Below are 13,746 nucleotides of genomic sequence, written 5' to 3'. Positions count from 1 at the left end.
TGTGGAGTTTGCACATTCTCCTCGTGTCTGCGTGGGTTTCCTCCGGATGCTCCGGTTTCCTCCCACACTCCAAAGATGTGCGGGTTAGGTGGTTACATTTTTATGTAGGCCGGGCTGACAATACTGAGGGAGCTCTGCACTGTTGACAGTGCCGTCTTTCGGATGAGACATTGAACACGTATCAGGCGGACGTAAAAGTTTTCCCCCTTTTTCGAAGAGGAGTGGGGGAGGTTTCTCTGCTGTCCTGGCCAACACCTCAACCAACGTTACAAAAAGCCAATTGTAAAACAATAGTCGGCGACAGCCTGGGTAGCCTTGCCTGTGTTGCCTCTTTGAAAGCGCTGTCCAATTTATTTCCACATCCCAGCTTATTCCCCGTCATCCTGCAAATTTGATATTTTTAAGTACACAACCAATTGCTTTTTTGAAATTTTCCATCGAACCTACTTTGCTCCAACCTTTCAGTTAGTGCAATCCAGACATCCTTACCAAAAAAAATCTAATTTCCCCTCTATTTATTTTAAATCTACGATTTGGTTACCAGTTCACTTGGCAGTGGAAACAGTTTTCCCCGGCTTTCTCCCTTCAAACTCCTCATAATTTTGAGTTGATTAACTTTTGTTATTTTCTGCACAGTGGTTAGCACTGCTACCTCCGGCGCCAGGGACCCAGGTTCGATTCCAGCCTCGAGTCACTGTCTGTGTGGAGTTTGCACGTTCTCCCCATGTCTGCGTGGGTTTCCTCCGGGTGCTCCGGTTTCCTTCCACAGTGTAAAGCCGCTCGGGTTAGGTGCATTGGCCGTGTTAAATTGACCCTAGTGTCAGGGGAATTGGTAGGCTAACTGTGTGGGGTTACGGGAATAGGGCCTGGGTGGGATTGTGGTCAGTATAGACTTGATGGGCCGAATGGCCTCTCTCTGCACAGTAGGGATTCTATGATTCTATTCGTTCCATAACCTAGTTATTTTATGATCACTATTACCCAGATGTTTTCCCACTGAAACACGCTCCACCTTTCCCACTTCATCCCCTGAACTAGGTTTACCTTCCTTGTTGGGCTTGAAACAGACTGATTAAGAAATTCTCCTCCTGGCATTTCAGCCTCATTGTTTTTTCATACTTTTTTTTTCCACTCTATATTAGGGTAACTGAAGTTCCCAACCATCATCTTTGCATTTTTCTGAATCTGCCTTCAGACTTTCTCCTTTATCCGCTTCTGACCATTTGGGATTTACAGTAAACACTCAGCAACGTAACAGCGCATTTACTGAATCTTAACTCCAACCAATAGTTTATCTGGCCATTTATCATGTTGCTGTTTATAGGACCTCACTGTATACAAACTGGTTGTCATAGGAACATAAGAACTAGGAGCAGGAGTAGGCCATCTGGCCCCTCGAGCCTGCTCCGCCATTCAATAAGATCATGGCTGATCCTTTCATGGACTCAGCACCACTTACTCGCCTGCTCACCAAAACCCTTAATTCCTTTACTGTTCAAAAGTCTATCTATCTTTGCCTTAAAAATATTCAATGAGGCAGCCTCAACTGCTTCATTGGCAGGGAATTCCACAGATTCACAACCCTTTGTGTGAAGAAGTTCCTCCTCAACTCAGTCCTAAATCTGCTCCCCCTTATTTTGAGGGTTAGTTCACCCGCCAGTGGAAACAACCTACATTAATGGCAGTAAAGTGCTTTACTGGTCATTAAACACCGTGGGACATCCTGAAGTCCTGAAAGGCACTGGATAAAAGGGACATCTGGACTCAAAATGTCAGCTCTTTTCTCTCCTTACTGATGCTGCCAGACTTGCTGAGATTTTCCAGCATTTTCTCTTTTGATTTCCGAAAGGTACGTCGCAAGTCCTTTCTCTTTGCTGGGAGGTCGTCACAGGCATTTTTGCTAAACCCAAGGGGAAGACACAGAATCTTACAATTCACCGTAAGGATTGTACAACAGCCAACAGGCACTGACGATGACAGTTGCTCTTTAAATGACCGCCACGCACTTACCATTTCTTTAAAAGCATTTTCTATTGCTCCAATAACCAGACTCTCGTGAGGAATTTTCTTCTCGATGAAGAACCGTGTGGGAGGGCTGCTCGGTGACCCCGGGGTCCCCATCGAGCCCCGCAGCGAAGCAGCTCTGGTTAACGTCCTTGTGTTGCTCACCACCTCTGGCTCGTCGTTGAGGCAGGTCGGGGGAAGCACCGACGAGTTTCTCAGGACCCCGGCCACTTCCTGGAGATGCTCTGCTATCTTGTGGTGGAGGAGTTTGGAGGCCATCACGGCAGCACCAGCTCCTGCGTGCCCATCAAACAGTGCCCAGTAATTAAATGCAATCTCCTCAGAGTCCTGTAGGGAGAAAATGGACAACTTCAACCAACAGTCAAGTTTACTTATCAGTCACAAGTAAGGCTTACATTAACACTGCAGTGAAGTTACTGTGAAAATCCCCTAGTCGCCACACTCCGGCGCCTGTTCGGGTCAATGCACCTAAACCAGCACGTCTTTCAGACTGTGGGAGGAAACCGGAGCACCCGGAGGAAACCCAGGCAGACAGGGGGAGAACATGCAAATTCCACAAGACAGTGACCCAAGCCGGGAATTGAACCCGGGTCCCTGGCGCTGTGAGGCAACAGTGCTAAACACTGTGCCTCATAGCGTAGTCTGCATTGGTTAAGGAGCATTTCAATTACTGAAATGGTCTCACTGCAACAATTTAAGATAATGTTAACAAAGGCAGAATGATGAAATGGACAACAAGTGCTTTGTCCCATATCTCAGTGGCAAAGCCAATGGACAATGTGATGTAGCCCTTGTTGGAAACCTTTGCATCGACAACAACCACAACCCTACCAACAACAACTCTACGATTGAATAAAATCAGAGATGGGAGGAAATCTGAAGGAGAATGTGCTCGGGTCAGAGGGCGCTGTGTCTAAGGAGGGCCGGTGTGTATGTCACACAATGCGATTCTTAGACAGTATTATGAACAATGAGGATGCCTCAAGTGTAGCTGACGATTTACTCATCTATAACGAGAGACTGGTCATTCTGAAAATTTGGAGACTTGACGTTACAACGGTTGCACCAAACACATTTGGACATCACAAAATGTCGAGCCAGATATTGATGGCTAGGTCTCTCAAACGTCACTGGAAGAAATCATATCGCACTGCACTATTTGTGCTATCCACCATTAGGAGAAAACTATTGATTTCAACTTCCTTCCTATCATGACTATGGGAACATGGTGGGATGGACCTCTTTGAACACCGGGAAGATGTCCTTGATCATAGTACACTACTACTCCAAATAGATAGAAGTCAAACAACTGCAGGGTCACACTCCTGATGCAATTATTACATTGCAAAGAAGATATTGGCAATTTATGCTATCCTAGGCCTTATAATTTCAACCGATGGACTGCAGTTTGCCACTGAATACTTTAAAGGGTTCACAGCGTCCTATGGATTTGTCCATATCACCAAGTCAGCAGGATATGCCCATGCCAATGTTGAAGCTGAAAGAGGTGTGTATACAGTGAAAGCATTGCTGAAGAAGAATGATGATATCCAACTTGCACTTTGGAGCGATTGGTCAACTCCACTCTAGAATAGTTGAGCGCCCTGTGAATTTCTCATGGGTAGAAGGCCGAGAACGCAACTCACTGTGCGCGCACGCGCACACACAAGTTGATGACTTGGAAAAGTGAAAGAGAAGAGGACAAACATCGTCCGGCCAGATGTTGGAACTTTGAGAAATGTTGGATTGGAGATCAAGCTAGTTATGGACAAATGGTTGGATAGACACCATATTCACTTTCATGCCTTGTCCAAACAGAGCAAGGTACGGCTTGGCAGAATAGACCTGCACTGGTCTATTCCTACCCCATGGAAGCAGTCTCGAACTGGCCAGAGATGCTGTATTCATCCACCAATCCAGAGGATAATCTGACTAGTGGTCTGGACTCATCTGCCAATTCCCCTCCAGCCCGAGCAGAGTCCGAGAGACCACCCGCCAGACTCAAACCAGCCCCCAGTGCCCTCCAAAAACAGAAGAGGAGCCATTCTGGTAGACTTGTGAAACCTCAACAGCGGTTGTCCTTATAAAACACAAATGGAGGAAAGAAGAGGACAAGCAAGGTTACGGACTGCAACATACCAGAGTTAAATTCATGGTTTGTTTGATATGGACAATAAAGAAATGGAAGTCAGAAACTTGGAGGGTGGGTGGGGGAGATGTAGTATAGATGTGTATATGCTAATCAGATGTAGTTTAAGGGGTTAATTCTAATTATGCATATGCTAATCAGACATAGTACATAATAACTCCAGGAGTCGGTTGTGAAGGAACCGTGCTTTTATTGCACAAATCAAAATAAACAATAACTACAAGCCTGTGATGAACACAACAGGCCCCAACTGGGACTAAAAGATTAATGGACCCTCTCGGGGTCTTGCTTTATACAAGGCTTGGTATACAGGCTCCACCTAATTACCAATCCCCAGGGAGCTCCTATTCAACGAACCCAATTGAGAGGTCAATTAGTGATTTCCCCATGCAGGTCATTGGGATTATCACATAGATATCACCCCTGATGAGAGGGGTGTGGAGGGATATGGTCCAAGTGCAGGTCAGTGGGACTAGGCATAAAATGGTTCGGCACAGACAAGAAGGGCCAAAAGGCCTGTTTCTGAGCTGTAATTTTCTATGGTTTTTCTATGGTTCTAATAAGGAGTTGATTCTAATGGTCCATACGCTAATCAGATATAGTATCAGGGGTTAAATCTAATTGTGTATATGTTAATCAGCCATTGTGTACATCATCACAGGAAGTGATGCAACATCACAGGAAATGATGCATCATCACATGGGTTTGCTCTCTCTCTTTTTCAGCCTCATGCAAGATGCAGTCAGCACAGTAATGATGTTGTTAGCAGGTTGTTAATGATGTTGTTGGCATGTTGTTAATGATGTTGTTAGCCATGCTCTTGCTTTCCATTGCCCAGTGGACTCAGGAAATATTCCAGAATAGTCTAACATCACCAAGAAAATATGTACTTTGTTTGGTTCTACACTGATTTGCCAAACACTTTCACCGAAGCAAGGCTTCTTTCAGCAAGTCGGGGGATAGTCACAGAAGCTTTAGAGAAGAGATCAAATGAAAGAATTCAAGAAAAGGGAATTAAAAAATGATCGGAATCAGGTGTGACAAACTAATCGCTGGTAATTACAGCAGCTTAAATCAAACAAAGAATTAAGGTTGAAGTTATGCAGTGTGGTGGATGTTGAACAATAGAAAGCAGATGACAAAATTATTTCTAATTCACAGAACAGAAGCAGGCCATTCAGCCCGACTGGTCTATGCCAGTGTCAGCATGGTGGCACAGTGGTTAGCACTGCTGCCTCACAGCACCAGAGACCGGATCACTATCTGTGTGGAGTTTGCACGTTCTCCCCGTGTCTGCGTGGGTTTCCTCCCGATGCTCCCATTTCCTCCCACAGTCCAGAGGTGTGCAGGTTAGGTTGATTGGCCATGCTAAATTGACCCTAGTGTCAGGGGATTAGCAGGGTAAATATATGGGTTATGAGGATAGGGCCTGGATAGGATTGTGGTCAGTGCAGACTCAATGGGCCGAATGGCCTCCCTCTGCATTGTAGGGATTCTATGATTGCACAAACCTCCGCCCACTCTAATGGCCTCTTTTTACCCTGCAGCTGTTTAGCTTTCATCTTACTCTGGATAGCAGTTCGGAATAAAGCACGTTGGGGGTGGGACCAGAGTAATACATCGGCCTAGTTACAACAGCAGGTTTCCTCCCCTAAACAGCCATCAGTGAACAAGGATTTTTTACAATGATCTAGCAACTCATAGTAATTCACTGTTCCTCCAACTCCAGCCCCTTCTGGAACCATTCCTCCCTGCGTCATATCACTGGTGTCCAAACTGTCTTGGTCCTATGTGCTAAAATATTCTTTTTAAGCCCCTTCACCTCTCTATCTCCTCTTTCCCTTTTAGGAGATAGAACCATAGAACTCCCACAGTGTAGAATGAGGCCATTCGGCTTATCGACTCCATCCTGACTCTCCAAAAAAACTTCCCACCTAGGCCCTCCCCTCCCTCTATATCCATGGATTTATCATGGCTAATCCACCTAACCTACACATGTTTAAAGTTTATTTATTGGTCACAAGTAGGCTTACATTAACACTGCAATGAAGTTACTGTGAAAATCCCCTAGTCGCCTTACTCCGGCATCTGTTCCGGTAGACTGAGGGAGAATTTAGCATGGCTTGTGCATCTAACCAGCATGTCTTTTGGACTATGGGAGGAAACTGGAACACCCGGAGGAAACCTGAGCAGACACGGGGAGAACATGCAGACCCGGCACAGACAGTGACCTGAGGCAGGAATCGAACCCGGGTCCCTGTGAGGCAGCAGTGTTAACAACTGTGCCACCGAGTTACTGAATTACTTGCTGCAGAATTCCCGAGCATCTGACCTGCTCTTATAGCCACAGTATTTCTATGACTGGTCCAGTTAAGTTTCTGGTCAATGGCAACTCTCAGGACATTGATAGTGGGGGATTCAGTGATATTAATGCCATTGAATGTCAAGGGAAGATGGTTAGATTCTCTCTTGTTGGAGGTTTCCATTATCTGTTACTTGTATGATGTGAATGTTACTTGCCACTTAGCAGCCCAAGCCTGAATGTTGCCCAGGTCTTACCGCACGAATGCACGGATTACTCCAATATCTGAGGGATTGCAAATGATACTGAACAAATCAACTGCCAACATCCCCCACCTCTCTGACCTTACATTGGAGGAAAGGTCATTGACGAGGCAACTGAAGAAGGTTGGACCAAGGACACAACACACTGAGGAACTCCTGCAGTGATGTCCGAGGACGGAGGTGTTTGGCCTCCAACAACCATAACCACCTTCCTTTGTGCTAGCGGAGAGTTGTCCTCCCGATTCCCATTAACTTCAATTTTGCTAGGGCACGCTTTGTCAAATGCTGCTTTGAAGCCAAGGGCTCACCTCATGTTATCCGTACGAAACTGCCCATTCAAAACTGCAACATCCAGTTCACCTCTTCGCAAGGTGATCCGGTGTATGCAGGTCTTGGTTGAATTCCCGATCTCTCCCACACAGTCTGGCCGTAGTGAGGGAGAAGGGTAGAGTAATTTCAGGCCCATTGTCCTCTTCCTCTTTGACATTCCAAATGCTCTGGGCTTCCTGTAGCTAAGAGGGTGCGGCTGACAACTTGCTGTCAGGATTCTGGCTAATGTCAGATCTTCAGCAATCTCGAGGAGGTGCTTATGATTTCTGAGAATTACGGGACCATCCAAATTCATTGATTTCTAGATTGCTAGCAATGTCCTCCTCGCTCTGAACTCAATGCAGTGAGTAACTCAGCAACACAGTGACACAGTGGTTAGCACTGCTGCCTCACAGGGCCAGGGACCTGGGTTCGATTCCCAGCTTGGGTGACTGTCTGTGCGGAGTTTGCACGTTCTCCCCATGTCTGCGTGTGTTTCCTCCGGGTGCTCCAGTTCCTCCCACAGTCCGGAAAACGTGCACAAGATGCAGCACTGTTTTTGCTTAAGCTCTGGATTGCTGTGTCTGGGCCTCTTGCTCTAACCCCTGCTTACTCTGTACTTGATGCACATGATTTGTGATAACATTATTTGCCTAACCACAAAGTCAGTGGAGGAGAACAAATTTGTGCCCAATACTCCCTTGGGTCACCCACAATACCACAATGGTCTCTTATCGTCGCTCGAGTCTTCAGCTGTGCGTGTCTTTCATTTAATGCTAGTTACTAAATAGTTACTACTGTCACCTCACAGTGCCAGGGACCCGGGTTCAATTCCCAGTCTGGGGTCACTGTCTGTGTGGAGTTTGCACATTCTCCCCATGTCTGTGTGGGTTTCCTCCAGGCGCACCAGTTTCCTCCCACAGTCCAAAGATGTGCGGGTTAGGTGGATTGGCCGTGCTAAATTGCCCCTTAGTGTCAGGGGAACTAGCTGGGGTAAATACGCGGGGTTACGGAGGATAGGGCCCGGGTGGGATTGTGGTCGGTGCAGGCTCGATGGGCCGAATGAGCTCCTTCTGCACTGCAGGGATCTATGATTCTAAGTAACCATGCAACGTGTTCTCTTTTTGCTAGCCATGGATGAAATCTCCCGATATTTTCATCTGGAGTGACTACTCTGTCAGTTGGATCCCACGGTATTATTTTGAAGACGTACAGGGGACTTCTGTCCATTCTCTTGCCCAATATTTATCCCTCAACCGACATCAAAATCCATCATTTCTACACTGCTGTTTGTGGGAGCTTGCTAGGGATAAACGTGCTGCTGTGTTTCCTAAATACATCAGTGAGTTACACCTCAAAGTACATCCTTCAGTGATGAACGAGGTTATACAAATCATTTCTTAATTCTGCTTTCATTAGGGAATTTCCAGCCTACACAAGTAGAAACCCGAACTAAAGAGAAGTGTGAAATTAGATTGGGAAGATGCACTGAAAGCAGCCAGCCTGCCGTGAAATACACCGAGGCCCAGAGTCATCACAAGAACAGAAGCTCTACATTTACACAGTGCTTTTTCTGACTTTGCATTCTCAGCTCGGAACGTGCAGAGTAGAAATTCCAGCAGGTTCGACACAAAGTTTTCTGTCCAAAGATGTGTGGGTTCGGCTGATCGGCCATGCTAAATTGACCCTAGTGCCAGGAGATTAGCAGGGTAAAAAAGTGGGGTTATGGGAATAGGGCCTGGGTGGGATTGTGGTCAGTGCAAATTTGATGGGCTGAGTGGCCTCCTTCTGCACTGTAGGGATTCTATGATTAACTATGCATGGCATGAGTCCGAATTTCTGACATGCACTGTTGGCAGGGCAAGGCACGGTGGCACAGTGTTAGCACTGCCGCCTCACAGCGCCAGGGACCCGGATTCAATTCCGGCCTCAGGTGACTGTGCAGAGTTTGCACATTCTCCCCAAGTCTGCGTGGGTTTCCTTCGGGTGCTCCCGTTTCCTCCCACAGTCCAAAGATGTGCAGGTTAGGTTGATTGGCTCTGCTAAGTTGCCCCTTAGTGTCAGGGGGATTAGGAGGGTAAATATGTGGGGTTATGGAGATAGGACCTGGGTGGGATTGTTGTCGGTGCAGACTCAATGGGCCAAATGGCCTCCTTCTGCACTGTAGATTCTATGATAAGGCTTCATGCCAAGGGTATAAGATTGGAATAAGAATAGCCACTGACCGAAGCATCAGAAAGATCAACTTCCAAATTGCACCAAGACTCAAGACAACAAAGAATGGAAAGGAAAAATAAATTCTTGGAGAAAAGGAACGAAGATAAAAGAGGTTCATGATGTCACGCTGCCCTGTTAGACCTCCAAAGTCCACTTGGTGACGTAACCGGAACAATGGTTATGCCGGCATTTCCATTCACTGAAAGACGTTCTTTATGCCCTTTAGGGAAGGAAATCTGCCATCCTTACCTGGTCTGGCCTACATGTATCTCCAGACCCATAGCAATGTGCTTGACCCTTCACTGCCCTCTGGAATGATTTAACATGCCACCCAGTTTGTGAACAATTAGGATTGAGCAATAAATGTTGGCCTTGCCAGCAGTGCCCACATCCCATTAAAGAATAAATAAAACATGATTAAAGAGCAATCAGCATGTGCATTAGTAAGATGGAAACATGAAAAACAGGGCCAGGAGTGTGCCATTTGGCCCTTCAAGCCTGTTCCACCATTCAACGTGATCATGGCTGATCCTCTACCTCAACTCCATATTCTCAAGCTCTCCCAAACCCCTTGACACCTTTAGAGTCGAAAAACCTATTTTCTTCTTAAATATATTCAGTGACTTGGCCTCTACATCTTCTGTGGGCGAGAATTCCACAGGTTCACCATCCTCTGAGTGAAGAAGTTTCTCCTCTTCAGTCCTAAATGGCCTACCCTATATCCTGAGACTGCGTCCCCTGTTAAATGGATCAGTGGACAAAAAACAAAGCACAAATCATTTGAGGAACAGAAGAATGAGTAGAATCTGGGTCTTCATTAAAGCTTGAACTATGACTGTCCCAATGACCTTTATCACCTCTTGTGATTTTAGTTTTGTACTGTTGGGTTACGGAAGCATTTCACAGCAACAGGAGGGAAGTGAATTAAATTCTTCTTGACACAGAATTCCTACGGTGCAGAAGGAAGCCATTCGGCCCATCGAGCCTGCACCGACAACAGTCCCACCCAGACCCCATCCCTGTGACCCCCCCGTATTTATCCTACTAATCCCCTGATACTAAGGGGCAATCTAGCATGGCCAATCTGCCTAATCCACGCATCTTTGTGACTGTGGGAGGAAACTGGAGCACCCGGAGGAAACCCATGCAGACACGGGGAGAATGTGCAAACTCCACAAAGACAGTTATCCGAGGCCGGAATTGAACCTGGGTCCCTGACGCTGCAGTGCTAACCACTGTGCCATCGTGCTGCCCATGCACACTAAAACAACAGCACAAATTCGACAAGTAGTAAGCAAAACGGCAAGTTTCTCGACAAGAACCTGCATTTACCAAGTGCCTTTAATGTTGAGAGCGACATGTCCAAGCATTTCAGAGAGGCAGAAGAAAGGGTTAAAGGACTAATATAGAATCAAAATATTGCAGATGCTGGAAATCTGAACTAAAGGGGTGCTGAGTCAAAAGGGAAGATATAAAAGAGAGTGTCGAAGAGAAGATGTATTTCAGCAAGTCTTAATACGGAGGAAGACAGAGCAGCGTATGGAGGGAATTCCAGAAAGTGAAACTGTGAGGCTTAAGACAAAGCTGCCAATGGTTTAATTTTTATTCATTTGTGGGACATGGGCATCGCTGGCTGGCCAGCATTTATTGCCCATCCCTAGTTGCCCTTGAGAAGGTGGTGGTGAGCTGCCTTCTTGAATCGCTGCAGTCCATGTTCTGTGGGTTGACCCACAATGCCGTCAGGGAGGGTATTCCAGGATTTTGCTTTGCTAACTAGCTTCCCTCCAGCGACTGTGAAGGAACGGAGGCCGGAGGGAAGCTAGTTAGCAAAGCAGGGATTTCCCCGTGGAACATACAACATGGGAGCTCTTTAAAATTCCCAATGGGTTCAAGGATAGACGTAGAGAAGATTCTTTTCATTGGTGGCAGAGAACAAAATGGATGTAAAAAATAAAAGTAAAGTTTATTTATTAGTCACAAGTAAGGCTTACATTAACACCGCAATGAAGTTACTATGAAATTCTATTAAAAATAGTCACCAATAAATGCAAATTCATGAGCAGCCTCTTCAGCCAGACAGTGTGAGTGACGTGGGAATTGCTGCCACAAGGTACAATCCAGACAAATAGCACAGATTGATTTCAGGGGAAGTCAGGTTAGTACATGAGGGAGAAAGCATTGGAAGAACATGCTGAAGGGCTAATTAGATGAAGAATTACAGGAGGCTGTGCAGAGCATAAAGGTCGGTGTTAACCAGTCGACCAAATGGCCTGTTGTGCGTGCTGCAGGCTCCATGCTACACAGTAATGTGCACAGTAATTCACACTGGTGCGACTTGACCTTTCTGTGTAGCCCGTGCATTTTGTACCAGCTCCCACTGAAAGTAGAACGAAGCCTCAACTTACCGAATTGTCTTTGGTCTGTAACCCTTCCCCGTTGGGTAACGACGATCTCCTTTTGGCTGTGGAGTTCTTACTCGGCGTGATGGGAGCGCTGGATTTCTTCCTCACGGTCACCACTTCGCAGGAACCCTGGTCCTCATTGTGCGTGCTTTTCCCTGCATTGATCACCCTGCAAGCCACCGGAAAACATTTCAGTTTAATTACTGTGCATAAACGACAGCAGGTACATCCCATCTGTCCCCTTCACATGACATAGTCACCCCCCCCCGCCCCACCCCCCCAATCCCCACAAACACCTTATTGCACTCTTTCTTCCCACTTATCAGACACTTGCTCATGCTAATAGTCTCAAGTGCAAGCTGGGTCAATCACTACAGCCATAATGAAACTTAATTTGCAATAATGAAATGGCTTGTGGTAAAACGCTGAGAGATTGGAAAGTATTTGCATCTATATTGCACCTTGCGCCACCCGCGGCCATCCCAGGCAATGAATTGCTGATGTTCTGGAAGGCAAACGTTGCAGCCAGCCGGTGCACAGCAAGATCCCACAACAAGCAGAGAGATGAAAAAACATTTCGCTGATTCTAATTATGGGTGGTACGGTGGCACAGTGGTTAGCACTGCTGCCTCACAGTGCCAGAGACCTGGGTTCGATTCCCGGCTTGGGGTCACAGTCTGCGCAGAGTCTGCATGTTCTCCCTGTGTCCGGGTTTCCTCCGCGTGCTCCGGTTTCCTCCCACAGAGCGAAAAACATGCTGGTTAGGTGCACTGGCCGTGCTAAATTCTCCTTCAGTGCCTGAATTTAAGCATATTACTAAGCGGAGGAAAAGAAACTAACAAGGATTACCCTAGTAACTGCGAGTGAAGAGGGAAGAGCCCAGCGTCGAATCCCCGCTCGCCTGACGGGCGTGGGAAATGTGGCGTATAGAAGACCTTTCTCTGACGATGCTCGAGGGGCCCAAGTCCTTCTGATTGAGGCTTAGCCTCGATCAGAACAGGCACCGGAGTGTGGTGACTAGGGGATTTTCAGAGTAACTTCATTGCAGTGTTAACATAAGCCTACTTGTGACACTAATAAATAAACTTAATCAAGACAGGAGCGACACGGTGAGACTACCTACTGTGCCCACCCCAGGAATGAGAGGGTGTATATGGCCTGACAAACATTAGGGAGACAACGTGGGAAGGAAGGTTGTGCAAGGGCAGAGGGAGTGAAGGGTGAGAATGGCAGCGAGGGGAAGCAAGGAGGTGGAAGATAATGATGAACAATGGAAGGCAGAGGGAAGACTGCGGGGAGGAAGCTGGACCCCGACAAGGTTGCATGAAAAGCTTACAAACAAGGGGGTCTAAAGGATATGACTCTGAGGGAAGCGAATTCACAAAGACTCCAGATGCAGGGGCAGAGTTCCAAGTGAGGCTTGGGTGCCTCGGAAGTGATGGGTTTGGGGGAAATGGTGGTTGAGTCAAGGCACAAACTTCTTCTTGAGGCTACGAGTCTTTTGCCTCAGAGTTGCTGACACCCTGCACGATCTGGTGAAGGCAGGTGGACTGGAGAGAGTGATGTGAGTGCACTGGACTGGTGTCTAAATGTGGTGCCGGGTCCTTCGAACCCTTCAGCTGAGGGTGGGTGGACAAATCAGCTGCTAGTCCGCCTGGAGAATTGGAAGGGAACTTGTCCGTGCATAATTAATGAGGTTCCAAATGCACAATCTAGGACGGGGTCTCGCCCTTCTGGTTGGCAGAACAGGTGCCGCGGGAGCTGACCGCTACCGCACTTGGTCTCAAAATGGGAGAATTGCACCCAAAGTATCTATTAAAGACTTCACTATATTAAAAAAAATCTCACTGATAAAAGCCCCTTCAATACATTTAAATTCTTCAAATACTTAATCCCTTATAAAAACATTTGTATTCATAACCTCACATCAAAGACAGCTAATTTTTTTATAACCACTTGGAGCTGTTAATCGAACTGTGAAATTACAGGCCCACCATAGGTTGTGGAAGCAGTCAAGCAGCACTAATACTATAATGATACCCCTCAGGCTTATGTCAACAAACAGCTAGTGAAATTGCA

General features: G+C 46.6%; 1 protein-coding gene across 1 annotated transcript in view; it reads right to left on the bottom strand.

Moving 5' to 3' along the window:
- The window catches only part of LOC144498494 (protein phosphatase 1H-like), a 65,306-nt gene extending 53,476 nt beyond the window's left edge, over positions 1-11,830 (bottom strand). Inside the window, exons 1-2 of the mRNA XM_078219691.1 lie at positions 11,671-11,830; positions 2,011-2,352 (exon numbers count right to left, since the gene is read on the bottom strand). Of these exons, the coding sequence (XP_078075817.1) occupies positions 2,011-2,283 (273 nt within the window). The 5' untranslated portion in view covers positions 2,284-2,352; positions 11,671-11,830. The remainder of the gene's footprint in view (positions 1-2,010; positions 2,353-11,670) is intronic.
- Between the last annotated feature and the right edge of the window lie 1,916 nt (positions 11,831-13,746).

The sequence above is a fragment of the Mustelus asterias genome, chromosome 9 (assembly GCF_964213995.1).
Source record: "Mustelus asterias chromosome 9, sMusAst1.hap1.1, whole genome shotgun sequence".
Taxonomy (NCBI): Eukaryota; Metazoa; Chordata; class Chondrichthyes; order Carcharhiniformes; family Triakidae; genus Mustelus; species Mustelus asterias.
This window is presented reverse-complemented; position numbering and strand designations above follow the sequence as displayed.